The sequence below is a fragment of the Lithobates pipiens genome, unplaced genomic scaffold (assembly GCF_037356315.1).
Source record: "Lithobates pipiens isolate NorthernLeopardFrog02 unplaced genomic scaffold, aLitPip1_a1.2 Scaffold_22, whole genome shotgun sequence".
Classification (NCBI taxonomy): domain Eukaryota; kingdom Metazoa; phylum Chordata; class Amphibia; order Anura; family Ranidae; genus Lithobates; species Lithobates pipiens.
Window position 1 is genome coordinate 131,230,730 of NW_027507784.1, and position 17,807 is coordinate 131,248,536.

The following is a 17,807-nucleotide window of genomic DNA, read 5'->3' on the forward strand; positions in this document are numbered from 1 at the left end:
GTGGTATAATATTGGCACACCGAAAGATTTAACGCGATATTAGATCGGGTATATACTCCCATTAAAAGCTGCTAACACATGTGGTGGTAACAAAAAGCATAGGGTGCCTCTAGAAACAGAAGGCAACTGTTGATTTTTTTTTTACATAGTTACATAGTAGGCAGAGTTGAAAAAGAAAGACACAAGTCCTTCAAGTCCAACCTATGTGTTTGATTTTATGTCAGTATTACATTGTATATCCCTGTAATTGTGGTCATTCAGGTGCTTATCTAATAGTTTTTTTTTTTAATTATTGATGCTCCCCGCTGAAACCACTGCCTGTGGAAGAGAATTTCACATCCTAACCACTTTTACAGAAAGAGCCCTGTATGCAGCTTAAGGTTAAACCACTTTTCTTCTAATTTTTAGCAAATATCCGCGTGTCTTATTAAATTCCCTTTCGCACAAAAGTTTTATCCCTACTGTGGGGTCACCTCACCAGTATGGAATTTGTACATTGAAATCATATCCCCTCACAAGTTCATTGCTCGTAATTGCCCTTCTTTGTACTCGCTTCATTTCCAGCACATCCTTCCTGATGACTGGTGCACAGAACTGGACACCATACTCCAGGTGCGGCCCGGACCAGAGAGTCTTGTAGAGTGGGAGAATAATTGCTTTATCCCTGGAGTTAATCCCCTTTTTAATGCATGCCAATATTCTGTTTGCTTTGTTAGCAGTAGCTTGGCATTGCATGCCATTGCTGAGACTATCATTTACTAGGATCCCCAGGTCCTTTTCCATCCTAGATTCCCCCAGAGGTTCTCCCCCTAGTGAGTAGATTGTATTCATATTTTTGCCACCCAAATGCATTATTTTACATTTTTCTACATTAAACCTCATTTTCCATGTCGTTGTAAACCCCATTAATGTGTTCATATCTTTTTTCAATGGTTCATCAAGTTATTGCCCTGCTTAGCACCATCTCAAATACAGAGATTGAGCTGTTTATCCCAGTCTCCAGGTCGTTTATGAATAAATTAAATAGGATTGGTCCCAGGACAGAACCCTGGGGGACCCCACTTTCTGCCCCAGACCATTCCGAGTACTCCCTATTTATCACTACCCTCTGAACTCGCCCCTGTAGCCAGTTTTCAATACATGTACTCTCCCTATGGTCCATGCCAATATACCTTACTTTGTACAGTAAACGTTTATGGGGAACTGTATCAAATGCTTTTGCAAAGGTTAATAGATCGGTTTTGCAAGAACAATTCATGAATCCGTGCTGATTACTGCTAATGATACCATTCTCATTACTGAAATCTTGTATATAGTGCCTTATCATCCCCTCCAAGAGCTTGCATACAATTGATGTTAGGCTAAAGTCCCATACACACTATCCGTTTTTCTGCTGAGTTTTTCATTCAGATTTACTAAAACCATATATTATGAGGTCAAACCTTAGGAGTTTGAATTTGTATACAATCAGGCAGGCCCTTGCACTACATGGTTTTGGTAAATCTGAAGGAAAAAAAACAGAAGAAAATCTGATAGTGTGTATGGGGCATAACTGGTCTGTAATTCCCAGGGGTATATCTTTGTCCCTTTTTATAATATTGGTGCTACCTTGGCTTTTCTCCAATCAATTGGCACCATTCCAGTCATTAGACTGCTTGTAAAAATTAGGAACAATGGTCTGGCAATTACTTGGCCGAGTTCCTTAAGGACCCTTGGGTGCAAGCCATCTGGTCCAGGTGACTTAGTAATGTTAAGTTTTTCAAGTCTATTTCTAATTCTATCCTCTATTAGCCATGAGGGTGCTTCCTGTGATATGTCATGGGGATAAACATTGCAGTTCTTATATAATCAAAAGAAAATACTTTTTAGAATAAATTTCCTTTAAATATTGTTTTTATTAGGGATTTGGCATCTTGGCACTGTTAAGCTGATAAAGAGAAAGAAAAACAAACATGAACATTGGAATTGCTGGAACATCATTATGACAGCTGCCCGACTCATCGACAAGCTGTAAACTCTAAGCAAAGATATAGAGCGCTTTATGTCGGATAAAGTCCATCGGTGGAATCTTTATAATATTGCAGCAGAACAAATAACATATATTATATACATTTTATGCAGTCTCTCACTTAAGCAATACAGTATATCAGATATTTGTAACATAAGAGGAAGAAAAGACCTATACAGTGCTTGTAGTGGCTGCTCTTTCTTACCGCCAGACCTTTCCCCTTGAACAGAACATGAAGACTTAGACAGTACATGAGGCATCCACCTCTCAAGACTTGGCCATATCCGAGTTATGGACTGCACACAAATAAGTTTGTTGTTTGGGATGAGAGTAATATTCATTGTCACTGCCCTTTGTACAGTCTCACTGAATAAGCCCATAGAGTAATTTTTAATTGCACCTTTGCCTTTTGGAAGCCAAGCATAAAAAGAACTAATAAATATACACTGAGAATTGATTTATACTTGCTGTATAAAATAAATAATAAAAACTGGACTAATTTAGCCATTCCACTATTAAAGTTCCATCACCTAAGTTTACTGAGAGAGGCACAGGGAAGTCTTTTATGGAGTAGAAGTCCATTTAGGCCTAACTGGAATGTGTGATTCAATTAAAACGTAGCTAAACCTTCAACTTGTTCATTGTTTAATTATCTTTACAGAACACCTGTTCACAGCACATTGATGGCAACCAAAGTATGCTTGAACAATATTCAGCTCACTAAGACATCTTCACTAAGGTTGCACGCCTCTTCATGAAACAAGACCTATGTTAGTGAGGCTTGAGGGGGACATCTGGTAAACGCTTTCAAAAGTTCTCAATATCACATTATAACACAGATAATAACGAGATCCAAATCACAGCCAACAAACAGAAGTCACTTATCACAGAGCCAGTTCCAATAAGCTGAAATCTGGTTGGCTGGTATAGGTTACTCCAGTTTGAACATCAATACTGCTTGTCTCATTCCCTTAATGAGCAAGTCAAATCATTTTTCAAGTGGCGTACCATACCATTTGCTTTGCAATTATTTTGCCATGATCCTAGGACATATTTTTCTTTTCAACATTGGTCTCACCTCACCACAACAAATTATATTTTTCTTTTTTTTTTTCTCCATAATATTTTTCTGATTTCAGAACTGAAATTCATGCATCGAAATGCAACATTTTGGCACATCTTTGAATGTTTGGCACCATTAATTGACTTTTACAACTAAGACACGAGGCTTCAGCTTTAAAATACAAAGGTCAAGGAATTAGCCTTTTTGGGAGGCTATGCAGCATACAGTTTTTTTTTTGTTTTTTGTTTGCCTTTTTTTAAATATTAGATTATAATAAAATGGGAAAGTGTATACCAACACTTCCAGATTCCACATCTACATACTTCCTGAAAATGCACGATCTAAAGATTGAAACATCAAGTCTGTGGAAGCTTTGATAAGTTGTAGGAAAGTCTGTCAAACAGTTCATAAGAAGGAAGAAACTGAACATTTTCAGTGAAGGAATTGAAAACTCATCTTGAAGACAAATACGAAATTCAGTGCTGAGGTTCTCTTGACTTTTGGCCATTCACTCCACATCATTTGGTACGGAGAGACATTCATTCTGAGAACCAGACCAGGAAGGTAACATTGAGATGTATCATTACTCACAGCTTAGACAAAGAAAACAAGGCCTGGTGATACAGAGGTCTCTCTTGTTCTAAACTCGGCTGGGAGGCAACGTACAATGAAGTTCACTTGTTTATTATTGAACCTGTTTCCATATGCGTTTTGGGATACTTCTTGTAAGCGATGGTTAAGAAGTCTTCCACTGCATCAAGACATATCAGGCGATCCTAAGACAAATCACAAATAGTATGCATTGTTACGCAACAGGAAAATATAGTCCAACTCTACCATTCTGACGGATTTCAAATAAATTAGGACTTCTTGCTATTCTTGTTCCAATGTGCACAACATATCCAGTGTACTTTTGCCTAGAATAGAATGCTATAAAATAGGATCACAGTCACTGATGTTACTACAGAATATTGTAGGTATGTAGCGATCAACTTGGGTACAACCAGCCTACCGGATTCACATGCGATTATCGCTAGCAGCTGCTATAGCCATTAGAAATAATTGTTCTCTCCTGATAGGGATGGCTTCCCCCTCCAGGAGCAGACAATGGCTTGGCAGGAGGGATTCCCCTGTCAGCACTGTCTAGGTTGATGGAGAAGTCTTGTGAATTTCTTCTCTGCAACCAATGGTTGCAGGAAAGAAATTCACCCAGTCTATGGCTCACCTAAATCACTCCCAATCATAGTTTTGTTGTGAGACAAAGTGCCACATCTGTGGTTATAATTATTACACAGAAAGATAAAGCATCAGACTTTCAAGATACCAAAGCAATAACGTATATAAAAAAATATTGCATGTACTACATATAAAAATACTTTTTGATAGATTTTTTTTGTATTTTATATGTACAGTACAGGGTTTTAAATGAAGAAAAAAATTTATAAAATGTATTTTTTTTTAATACATCTATTGTTTTAGTGCCTTGAAACTGCGACACTGTCTTTTGGATTAAAAAAAAAACAGGCCCCTCTCCTCATCTCCATAGCATTTAAAGAAGGTGTTCTTTAGTTCAGAGAGGTAAACTGGGAAGGGCCAATAACAGTCATAGATGCTGCTGCAGAGTCCACAGACGTCAGGCACTCAATGGATTTCTGGAAGGCACCAATTGAAAAGATATCACAAAATATTTTAAGAGGTATACCCCACGAACCAAAAGAAAAAAGGAAGCAAATAGGATATAATCATTTTTAAGGTTTAGGTATACTTTAAAGCTACTGTACAAGCATAATGTTACAAGTTAATGTCTTCCAGCCATATTGTTGATCATTTTATTGCTCTGGTCTACTATATTAGATTGAATAGAAAGGTAAAGTTATTCTATAAGCCCTTTTTCTACATAGCCAACTCCCAGGTAAAAGGTGACATATAAAACACTGGTGGCTGGTTACATGGCTGAAAATGCAGTCATATGAAGTGTGCCTTCAGCAAGGATCATGTGACGAATACCTCAGGAGCGGAGTTGCACTTGAAAATCAGGAATCAGAAAAATACACTTACCATAATATAGAGGTATCTCTCTGGTAAGTCCCATCCAGCTGGGAAAATGGTTGTCTCATCTGCAAGTCGTAAAAGCATTTCCATAGCTTTTTTCATGTTCTTTGGGCAACTGATGGTGCTTTGCTTTGTAACAGACAAAAGAGTTTCTGCTTCTTTTTGAAATCCTGGAACACAAAATCACATTATTAAACTCTAGAAGTGGAGTTAAACTTGAACTTGAGTCATGAACAATGTTTGGACATTTGAACTGTAAAAATAAAATTATCTCTAATGAAGTACCGTATTTATAGGCGTATAACACGCACTTTCCCCCTTCCCCCCTTTTCCACCAAAAAATACAGAGCGCCGCCAAAAAAGACTGAGCCGACTGCTCAGCTTCGCTCGCATTCCCGCCTCCCTGCCGTTTCTGGAGCGAGCGCTGCCGAAAAAGACCGAGCCGACTGTACTGTGTACTCGGCTTGGCTCCGCTTGCAGTCCACCCAGTCTGGAGTCCAGAGTTTCTAAATGCAGCTATCTCACATGGAGTACAGTTCATTAGTTAGATTTTTTACAGGAGAAATGTCCAAAAATTGGACATTAAAACTCAAAAAACAAAAATCTACATAATAAAGTGTAACATATAGTAGCTTGTTCTTTCCATATACTCTGGCAGGAGTTAGACCAACAGTAATGTTTTGAGATCTGACCCAAAAGTAGAGGTTCTTCAAAGATGGATGGTACAAAGGTTTCTTCAAGGGCGATTGTCCACAGATTTTACTACTCATCCATTGTTACCAACATAGTTTAATATTTGAGAAACACACACACACACACACACACACACACACACACACACACACAGCGAGTTGAAAAAGTATTCATACCCCTTATACATTTTCCACATTCTGTCATGTCACAACCAAAAACGAAATGTATTTTATTGTGATTTTATGCAAAAGGCCAACACAAAGTGGCACATAATTGTGAAGTGGAAGTAAAAATGATAAAATGGTTTTCAAATTTTTTACAAATAAATATCTGAAAAGTGTGGCGTGCATTTGTAAACTGTATCCCCCAGTGATGCTAGCCTCTCACCTTATGGATAGACCCAAATGGGTCTAGTAGTGCATTGATAAACAACCAGGCTGTTGCTGAATCTTCCTCAATGTGTCCAAGAAATCACTGCAGCTTTTCTCTGGTCTCCACAATCTTTTCTCTTATGAATAGACCCCACCGGGTCTAGTAATATATCAATAAACGATCAGACTGTTGTGAAGTCTTCCTCAATGTGTCCAAAGGACACCGCTGGAACCAGAATATACCCTTGATGAAGTCACAAGTGTTGGGAGGAGCTTGGTGACATCACTTCCAGTTACGGCCGTGACTGGAAGTCCCTATTTGTTTGACACTTTTTTTGCTGTCTGGCATTTCTATGGCATTTTAAATGTGAAAGATCATTTTAACTGTTAAAGATCTTAATAAATACAAGGAACATTTTTTTTTAAAACGCACTCACTATGGAGAATCTTCTTTTTTTGCCTTTAATTCCGTGGACCGTGAGAGGTTTTCCTTTAGGGAAAAGACCATGGAAACCAAAGAAAAGCTGCAGTGATCCTTTGGACACATTGAGGAAGACTTCTCTCATCAATGCACTACTAGACCCGTTGGGGTCTATACATAAGGTGAGAGGCTAGCATCAACAGGGGAGGATTTTTAGAAAGTTGCCATTGCCTTCTTACATCTGTAAAGTGGACTCCTACATTTGTCCCTCCCCCCCCCCCCCCCCCCCTCAGCTTTATTTGTCTACATAGGAATTTAGTGATTTACACTCTGAACAAGAGACCGATTACCTTTTTGAATCATTAGATTCCTTTGGATGCTCTTTATTATAATTGGAGCATTTCCACTGTATTATTCATTTTAGTTTGATGTGATGCACTTTATTGAATTTTATAATGAACACATTTCTATTGAACACATTTATAAGAGTCTCATTTAATGAGTGTCACTTGAGATATTCATTGATATTTTTGCTTATATAGCACTTTATTGATTGTTTATTAATTAGCGCGGCTTCACTATATATACACACACACACTTAGGGGTGTTGGCAACACTACAGAAGTTTAGCCACACACCTTATATTTAGCACTTTATTTACCATCAGCACTTTTGTGGTAGCGCATTAGTACTTTTAACAGTTTGCACTATCTATATATATTTTTTTTATTGCATGTGACAGCACTAAGGAAATTAGACTTTGCTACAATGTAAAAGTAGTGAGTGTACAGCTTGTATAACAGTGTAAATTTGCTGTCCCCTCAAAATAACTCAACACACAGCCATTAATGTCTGAGTGAGTAAACCCCAAAGGTTAGCCATTTTCCTGCCCTGGTGTCATGTGACTCGTTAGTGTTACAAGGTTTTATGTGTGAATAAGAACAGGTGTGGTAAGTTTGGTGTTATCGCTCTGTCAGGGCTGGCTTAGCCCTTCCTTCTCTAGGCTGGCCGTTCAGCTGTCGGCTATTGCCAGCTCTCTTCTCTCTCCACAGTTACCAGCTGATCCTGATGATGACCTGCCTACTTAAAGCCTTCCAGCTCATTTCACCTCTGCCTTCGCCTACATCACTAGAAACCATCTCCTGCGGTTTATTTAAAGACTGGCTTGCTGACATCCCTTCTGGCTCCTTATCCTGCTTGCTGTTGCTCTACTTGGATCCCAGACTTCTGGCCTGACTTATTACCCGACCTGGTTATTGAACTTTGGACTGGCTGACTACCCGATCTGGTTACTGGACTCTGGCTATGCTTGACTACGCTTTTTCTATTTACCTTTTTATTTTTATTAATAAACAAGTGTGATTTAATTGTACTTCTGTCTCAGTCTGATTCATGATTTCTGACACGCTCTCACTCTCATACTGGTCACTGGAAGTTCAACATGGAACTTCATGGCAAAGAACTCTGAGGATCTGAAAAATTGTTGCTCTGCATAAAGATGGCCTAGGCTATGGGACGATTGCCAAGACCCTGAAACTGAGCTGCAGCACGGTGGCCAAGACCATACAGTGGTTTAACAGGACAGGTTCCACTCAGAACAAGCCTCGCCATGGTCGACCAAAGAAGTTGAGTGCACATGCTCAGGTCATAGCCAGAGGTTTTCTTTGGGAAATAGATGTATGAGTGCTGCCAGCATCGTTGCAGAGGTTGATGGGATTTGGGGGGGGGGGGGGGGGGGGGGGTCAGCCTGTCAGTGCTCAGTTATTGCATGGCTGTCATCCCATAGGGAAGCTTTTTCTAAAGATGATGCACAAGAAAGTCTGCAAACAGTTTGCTGAAGACAAGCAGACTAAGGACATGGATTACTGGAACCATGTCCTGTGGTCTGATGAGGCCAAGATAAAACTTATTTTGTTCAGAAGGTGTCAAGCGTAAGTGGTGGCAACCAGGTGAGGAGTACAAAGACAAGTGCGTCTTACCTACAGTCAAGCATGGTGGTGGAAGTGTCATGGTCTGAGGCTGTACGAGTGCTGCAGACACTGGATAGCTACAGTTCACTGAGGAAACTATGAATGTCAACATGTTCTGTGGCATACTGTAGCAGAGCATGATCCCCTCCCTTCAGAGACTGGGCCACAGGGCAGTATTCCAACAGGATAATGACTCCAAACTCACCTCCAAGATGACCACTGCCTTGCTAAAGAAGCTGAGGGTAAAAGGTGATGGACTAACCAAGTAGGTCTCCAGACCTAAACCCTATTGAGCATCTGTGGGACATCCTCAAATAGAAGGTGGAGGAACCTAAGGTCTCTAACATCCACCAGCTCTGTGATGTCATCATGGAGGAGTGGAAGAGGACTCCAGTGGCAACCTATGAAGCTCTGGTAAACTCCATGCCCAAGAGGGTTAAAGCAGTGCTGGAAAATAATGGTGGGCACACAAAATAGACACTTTGGGCCCAATTTGGACATTTTCACTTAGGGGTGTACTCACTTTTGTTGCCAATGGTTTAGACATTAATGGCTGTGTGTCGAGTTATTTTGAGAGGGTAGCAAACTTACACTGTTATACAAGCTGTACACTCACTACTTTACATTGTAGCAAAGTGTCATTTCTTCAGTGTTGTTACATGACAAGATATAATAAAATTAGGGTTGCACCGATACCAGTATCGGTGCCGATACAGAGTATTTGCCTGAGTACTTGTACTCGGGCAAATGCTCCCGATGCCTGAGCCGATACCCTTGCATGCACGAAGAGGCGACTCCCGGAAGTCAGTGGGCGGAGCGCAGAATGTGTCCTAGCAGTGGAGAGCGAGTCCTGACAAGCTGGCCGCACTGGAAGGTAAGCTGGCCGGGGGAAGGGGTGTGCATCACTGCATCCGTGATACGGGCCTTCATATTCTTTAATGGAATTGACGGCCCCCTGTCGGAGATTGAACAGTGCAACGCCCATCTTAGTACACCCTGCAGTCGGCCTCAGTAAGCAGCAGTCACAAGGAGTCAGCGGACATCTTGTTACACCCAGCCCATATAATTCACTATCTATATAGGCTCGGTGTAACAAGATGTTTCGCTGCTGCCTTCTGACTGATGCTTACTGAGGCCAAGTGCAGGGTGTACCAAGATGGGCGTTGCAGCACTTGTATACTGGAGAAAGTTTAAACTGGTATTGATTGTCTCTCGTCATTCATCTATCATGCCAGGCTGCCAGCAATTGCCAATGCAATCAGTGCTGTATTTCATTGCCACTGCCTGCCCATCAGTTCCACCTATCATTGCCCATAAGTGCCACTTATCAGTGCCCATGTCACCTGTCAGAGCCAGCATATTAGTGGCAGTGCTTATCAGTCAGTGCCACCTATCAGTGCTCCAAAGATATCATTAGTCTGTATTGCGCTTTGAAAAGTATCGGTAATCGTATCGGCGAGTACTTGAAAAAAAAAAGTATCGGTACTTGTACTCGGTCTTAAAAAAGTGGCATCGGTGCAACCCTAAATAAAATATTTACACACACCCAAATTGTATTACTGATTAGTGTCAACTTTTTACACAGCATACCCAAGTCCTCGAGTATCTTTCTCCATCTCGTTCTCACTTCTCGTCTGGCTTGCCTCAGGGTGTAAATTTCATAGTTGAGTTTCTGCCATTCCTAGTTGTTGACAAAAAAGAATTATGACAAGTGAAGACAGAAACCCATACACACCATTTATACTTTGCATGCAAAGATTTAGGTTTAAATTTTCTTTAGAACAGAGACCTTTGATTATTTTTAGAACAGCAAACTGGTTGGTGTTGGTTTGCTTATGAGCTTGTATCATATGTTAGAGGAATACACCAATAGATACAAAATTAATACATTAAAGCATTGTAATTTAATATACAGCTATGCAACTCCTTTAAAATATAAAAATACACCCGCTGTATATTTCTGATTGTATTGAACTGCAGCAATTAAAATGTCAACGACTATAATATAAAATTGCCCCAATAGCAGTTCAGTAAATCAATAGTTTCACTCAACACACACACACACACACACACACACACACACACACACACACACACACACACCTTACTCTCAAGCGATTTAAAATGCCTTTAAGCCACAATGTCATTCACTCTCAATTGCAAATATGGAATATTAAAGAAGCTATATACAGTACATAAAGGCATTTAGTGCTCCCCATAAATGTGAGGTTGATGAGGTGTTTTTTTGTATGGCATGTGCTTTAAAATAGCAAAAAAGGGGTTCCAAAAACACAATGACCAACTAGAAAGCGATTTTGTTGCCACATAACTTACCTACTTTAGGATACCGTAGTACAAGTTAGCCATGGTATCTGATTTCACATGACACGCATTTGTTCTGCTTTTTTAAAATGATCTAAAAGTCTTCAAGGTACAGCTTAAAACACTGAACAAAATAAAACTGTAGAAATTGTTGATATTAATATAACCTTATAGGGAAAAATAATTTCCAAAATTCAGTAAAGACAGGCTGCTTGTAAGCCTTGCCGATAATGGAAAACCCAATTTCTTCCATCTAAATCACTTCCTGACCCTTTTATTCTTCCATCCCACACAATCAAGCTAGACAGAGAAATACCCAACATCAGGACATTGTATTTTGACAACAGGAACAGATGCTTTAAGAATATACTGATCAGCAGCTGCAGCCGCTAATCCACAAAAGTATTCCAACTTGTTAGTTCAGAAGAAGTCAATCTAACGATTGAAGGCCACACACTGATAGAAATTTTGGTTGCTCCTCGTTGAACTTTGATTGTCTATGGCCAGCATTACACTGCTAAGGTTTTCTTCACACTTGTCAGAGTGGTCTTACATGGTTCTCTTTAGTGGCATCTCTCTGTCAGAACACCCTAAGGTCAGTCCACGGCCCAGTACTCTGTCTATGCTACCTGGCTTGGCAAAATTGTCTTTTCCCAGCCCTCTAATATCTTGTATGCAAAGGACACCCAGATCTTAGTTTGTTTTCCTGAGATTTTCCCCTGTTTTGACCCTTTACAATGCCAGTGGGACTATTTATTTATGGAAATTTGAGAAATCTCATTAACAGCTCAATATTTTCTCAAGAATAATTCCTTTCCTCACCCTAATGCTGCGTGCACACGTCCGGACTTTGACGGACTTGGTCCGGAGGACAATCCGACGGACTTTGCAGCTGAGGTCCACCGGACTTTCAAACGAACTAACTTGGCCACACACGATCACTCCAAAAGTCAGACGGATTCAAACGTAATGACGTAGAATAAGGAAGTTCATAGCCAGTAGCCAATAGCTGCCCTAGCATCGGTTTTAGTCCATCGGACAAGCACAAAGACACGGATTGTCCACTAGAAAGCCGAGTCCAGCGGACAAATTTGAAGCCAGCTGAATTTCTAGGTCCGCCAGACTTTTGGGAAGAAAAAGTCCGCTGGAGCCCACACATGATCAAATTGTCCGACGGACTCTGGTCCACCGGAAAGTCCGATCGTGTGTATGTGGCATAAGACTTGCTCACACCTTTAACATGTTTAGGCAGCCCCACAAATGGACCATCTAAAACCTCTTTCCTAGTCGACCATTATTTAATAAGTCAACTCTCATAACCTCAAGCATTCATCATCTCTATTACCTATTGTATGTGTCCCTCCCCTCCTACAATGGAAGCTCATTTGTGTAAGACACTGTTCTTCTCATGTGTCAGGTTATGCAATTATGTTGCCTTGCGTGCGCAGTTTGCATTCTTAATTTTTTTTTTTAATGATGACTACACATTTACTGCTTAGCAACATGATAATAAAAAGATACTCTCTAGTCAAAACCATCTGCTTAGGGTTTCATTTTTTCATGCAGGCATAGCTAAAGTGAACCAGACCACCATTTGTTGATGGTAATCTGGGAATATTTGTATTTATTTCTTTGTAATGAGGAAGATATATTCCCAAACACACCCGCTGCAACCTGTGTAGTGTCAGAAATGTCTGAACTGTCAAAGTGCCAGTATTAAAAGGTTTCTCACAGCCACCAGCCACATTCAAACCCGTTTTGGAAGTAAAATCTCACTGATTATACATCAACTGGAAAGATAAAGAAAGCTGACAGCACAAAGTTCAGGAAGCTGAACCAGTCCATACAGAACCCCTGAAAACAGGCCATTGTACATCTACACATAGCCTTTCTTAGCCAGGGTTTCCCTAAGGCCGTTTCACACTGGGGCGAGGCAGGCACCGGCGGTTTAGCGGTGCTATTCGACCGCTAGCAGGGTGTTTTTAACCCCGCCAGTGGCTGGAAAAGGGTTAAAACCGTGTTGGAGGGTGACCGCTATTCCTTTGCTGTGAGGTCTGCCGCGGTGCGCTCCCTCCCGTCTCCTACCACTACGGTCTATGCTGTCCTGACAGAGCAGTGCTCAGCACATGGGAATACCTGCTGCTGGCAGAGAAGGAATGGAGCCAGGCAGAGCAGAGAGGAGGAGAGCGACTCTCTCCCATGTTTGAATCCATTGGCAGCAACTTCCCCCCACCGTGTGCGTGTCTGCCCCCCCCCCCCCCGGGTCTTCTCCTCCCGGCCAATGGGGAGCCACTTTCCGATTGGACGGAAGGAGAAACAGGAAGACATTAAGCGAATATTAGATCTGCTAATGACACACAACTGGGTGGGCTCAGGGAGCAGTGCTCTACGTCCCAAGCCCACACTTATTTGATGCCAATTAGAGCTTAATGTGTCCGGTGCCCTGCATGTAGATAAGGGGGCCTTACGTATGGACGGGCCGCCACTGCTCAGTCATGTGCAAGGAAAAAAAAACGCATTTTGCTTAGCTTACACATGATTAAATGGATGGAAGTCAGCAGAGCTTCTGCTCATTCACTAAGCTCTGGAACAACTGCACTTTGCAAAGTGCACAGTCTATTTGGCTTTATTAAATCAACGCCTGAATCTCCATTTGCAAAGTAATGAGAAATAAGTCTTCTAATCATACTTTAGGCTCTGCATGCATTCTTTTATTTTTAATTTTTTTTTGAGGATTCATTTTCCCTACAATATCTGAGCTTGCCAACATGTAACAAACAAGGTATAGACTATGTAAATAAAAATTCACATCCAAGGTTCTGTATAGCCAAGAAAGACTTTATATTCACATTTCTATATCGGAGGAATGGCTGCTCATCTAAAACTAATAGTATTTATCTGTAAAAATCTTCTGTACAAAGAAGTAGCTATGCAAACCACAGTCACTGAAATGCCAAAACCAATTGGCATTTCAGTGTCTATGACTTGAAAATATGCATCTTTGCAAACCACAGACATGCTGAAATAGAAATAGTTTTTTTTTTTGATGTTCTACATGATCTAGACATTTATCCCACATCTGGCTCTAGCTATATTTAGGAAGCATCTGTTGTATAGGGAAGCAGTAATTAGAGGATGCAAAGTTAAATATGGAGAGAGTGTCAGAAAAGTGTAAGCCTGATATACAAAAAGGAACGCGTTGAGAATCAGGTGATGAGCACAGAGCTGGGAATAGAGAAAACAAATTCCTTACAGATCTTCTAGCCAGTTCACATCTCATTAAACAGAGCAGCAATTAACCCTCATGCTGCAAACTTGGAATAGAGGAGGGATTATTTACCCACAGGAAAAAAAAAAGGCATAGTTAGATTAGAGTTAAAGTGCTGAAATTGTTATACAAGAATCTGTGAGAACAAAGAAGTCACAGAACTATGTGGCTTAATGGAATACTTCCATAATAGCCAGAATTAAACCACATCCTCTAACAATGTGGTTCTCAGTTTAAAACAATGTTTGGAGCAGAATACCTAGGAAACAGCTAAATACACGCACTGCAAGTGTGTTTTACCTGCAAAATACTTTTTAATGCTGTACAAACAGTCCTACAAAATGCACACCTCTGGTCATTTATTTTATAAATTCCTGGTTCAGCTTTTCTCCGCCAACTGTAGTCCCCTCCCTGCTAATTGCACAGAAGCGATTATACCATTTCATTGTCCAGTTAAGCTAGAGGTGAGGAGGTGACAATAAAATCTGCACTACTAAAATCGAGAGAAAAAAAAAAAAAAGTATCCCCTGCCTGACTGTACGGTATTGGGCAGCCCCCCCCCCCCAAAAAAAAATAATAATACACAAAACAGTACCCCTATGAGCATATTGTTCTTTCATTCTGTCCCATTTGTGAATGTGAGCTAAGTAAATTTCTGCAGATATGCCAGGTTTGCTTGGGAGTATATACTCACAAGCAATTGATAAGATAGGGAGATGGTTCACTTACCTGCATCACATCCCTGATATACTTTCTAAAATGTTGCTGGGCGTCTGTGAATCTGGTGTCGTTTAGGTATAGAATGCAGGAAATGCATTAGTTGTTCCTGTTGCCACATTACCAGCATGGGGATATTATCTGTAAATTTGGTTGGGTGTTTTTAGAGAGTTTGTTTCATTGTGCCCTTTTCTGCCCATTGAGTTTTGGCTAATGAAAGGGGAGCAATCTTGCTGCAAGGAGAACCAAAGCTTATATATTCCATGTCTGCACAAGTTGATTACCCTTTCAATGTATATGGCAGTATAGTAAACGGCCAGATTCTGGGAGCGCCACTCCACCTTTACCTTGGACCCAATCAGGGTATTTTTACTACTGCAAACGGCTTTCCCTTGCCAGGTGATTCTTATAAAATTGTCCTATGCCCTGAAAATTTGTTCCGGTGAGGCTCCAGCCCTCTCAGCCCAAGACGCAGACAAGGCTCTTGTTGAATGCGCAGTGACAAAAGGTCGAGGAACTCTTTCCCTTGTGTGCTCCTGAAAAGAGGACAAACAAGGCATCTGCTTTTCTACAGGTCTTGGTGACCTCAAGGTAGATAAGATTTCTTCTCACGTCTAAAAAACAACAACAACAAAAAAAAAAAATTCTCTTTCTTGGTCACCCTTTTCACAGTACAATGCAGTACAATGTCTTAGGATCTGTGGAATGTACTGGCCACTTCGGCAGAAATCCTGGATCAGTTTTCAAAACAACCCGATCCTTGGCTCCCTCACTGATAGGGCCTGTAACTCACTTATCCTATGAGCTGAGGTAATTGCCACAAGAATTTTTTTTTTTTTAAGGTAAGTAACTTAACTGAATTACCCTCTAGGGACTCAAAAAGGGAATTATACCAGAGTTTGAAGCACCAGGGACAGGTCCCAAGTTGGACAACTTCTAACCACTACTGGCCTGGACCTAGAAATTGATTTGAAGAATCTAGCTATAGCGGGATTTTCATAGAGAGAAAATTGGAGAAAAACACTGATAGCTGCTGTCTGTACCTTTAAGGTACTAACTGAAAGACATTTGTTGACACCCTCTTAAAAAAAATAAAAAATAAAATAAAATAAAAAAAAATTCTAAAATTGAACATCATGAGTTAATCATTGATTTTTCAATAACCACAAATTAAATTTTCTATTAAAGTTTTCTGCAATATACCAGGGTCTTGACTACTTTGTCAGAGAACCCCTGGGCGCTTAGTACCTTTTCTTCAGAAACCAGGCCATCAAGGTTAAAGAAACCACCTGTGGGTTGCGACACTGGACCCTGCGATAATAGCTCTTCTCTCTTTGGAAGATTCAGTGGAGGCTCTGAGACCAGAGTCTGTAACAGGGAAAAACATGGCCTCTTGGGCCAAAAGGGGCTATTAGGATAAGATCTGTTTCTTCTAGAAGAAACTTCCAAAGGACTTCTGGAATTAGCCCGATCGGCGGGAAGGCGTGGGAGGCAGAATGGTTGATTGATGATTGATCCACTTGGTTCAGAGAAAAGAACTTCTCTGTCTTGTGATTGTACTGATCTGCGAACAGGTCCACTTCAGGACATCTGTTGGGGAGACCTGTAAAGATTACAGAATGAAAGGACCAATTGTCTCGACATACCCGGTAGCGCTGATATAATCTGCCAGACAGTTTTGTGTCCCCTTCAGGTGCACTGCTGTAATTGAGGCTAGATTTCCTTCTGCTCATGATAAAATCTCCTGGATGACAGATTGAAGTATCCAACTCCTTGTACCTCCACTTGTTGGTACGCAACCGTAGCGATGTTTCAGATAGAATCTGGAGATTGTGACCCCTGGTTTCTGTCTGAAATGCCTGCCAGGCTCGCTGAACCGCTAGAAGCTCTCTCTGATTTGATGGAGCTCTTGCTTCCCTTGAGGACCATTTTCCCTGTGCCACTGTGTTGCTGAGGTGGGCTTCCCATCCCCAGGAACTCGCAACTATTGTGATCCTCTAGGAATGGACCATGGTAGACCACTTGTTAGGTGCAGGTGTGTCCTCCACCACAAGCTTCTTTTTACCCTTGAGGGCAACACAACCCTTGATTCCAGGGAACTTGCATCTCCGTCCCAGTTCTTTAGAAGAAACTGCTGTAATGGGTGTTGATTAAATCCTGCCCGTGGCACTGCGGGAAAGCAAGAAGTCATCAGACCCACTGGTCTTGAAACCTCTCTCAGCGAAACCAACTGATTGGTCTGTAAGGCTGACATTGTTTGCATAATTTTTGAGACCTTTTCCTGTGGGAGAAAAAAACTTTTTAGTCTACTGATCAAAATTCGTACCCCAGATATGTCACTTTCTGGGCCGGAATTAAGGAAGACTTCTCTTTGTTTATTAACCAGCCTAGAGATTGAAGGAAGTCCTGTACAGTCTTGAGATACGCTAATAACTTTTGGTATGACTCCGCCACCACTAAGAGGTCGTCCAGGTAAGGGATAATAGTTATTGCCTTTAACCTTAGCGGAGCCGGTGCCTCCCCCCAACGCCTTTGTAAAAATGCTTGGAGCTGAGGACAGACCAAAGGGGAGGGCTTGAAATTGAAAGTGCTGAACCTCTGTCCCCAACTTGACCGCTATTCTCAAGAATCTTTGGAAGGCTGGATGGATAGGAATGTGCAGATAGTCATACCTCAAATCCAAAGTGACCATGAAGCAGTTTGGGTAAAACAGGTTTTTTATTGAAAACACAGTCTCCATACAAATGTACTTGCTCCAATTTGGAGACCCAGGGCCCTCGCATTTACCCAATCTTGGGAAGGTGATCAATAATTGCTCTGGTGGCTGGCAAGAAAATTCCAACCTGTACCCATTGGTAACTAGGTCCAGGATGAGTGGACTTGAGGTGACTGCTGCCCATTGTGGGAGAAAAGCCCTCAACC

The 17,807-nt window shown here is 41.1% G+C and overlaps 1 protein-coding gene across 4 annotated transcripts in view; it reads right to left on the reverse strand.

Annotated features, from left to right (window-relative positions):
• Nucleotides 1-1,875: 1,875 nt before the first annotated feature.
• MREG (melanoregulin) overlaps nucleotides 1,876-17,807 on the reverse strand; it is a 120,821-nt gene continuing 104,889 nt past the window's right edge. For all 4 annotated transcript variants that reach the window (XM_077448321.1, XM_077448322.1, XM_077448323.1 and 1 more), the window contains 3 exons: nucleotides 10,169-10,259; nucleotides 5,130-5,293; nucleotides 1,876-3,847 (listed from right to left, as the gene is read on the reverse strand). In XM_077448321.1, the coding sequence (XP_077304447.1) occupies nucleotides 3,746-3,847; nucleotides 5,130-5,293; nucleotides 10,169-10,259 (357 nt within the window). In that variant the 3' untranslated portion in view covers nucleotides 1,876-3,745. The remainder of the gene's footprint in view (nucleotides 3,848-5,129; nucleotides 5,294-10,168; nucleotides 10,260-17,807) is intronic.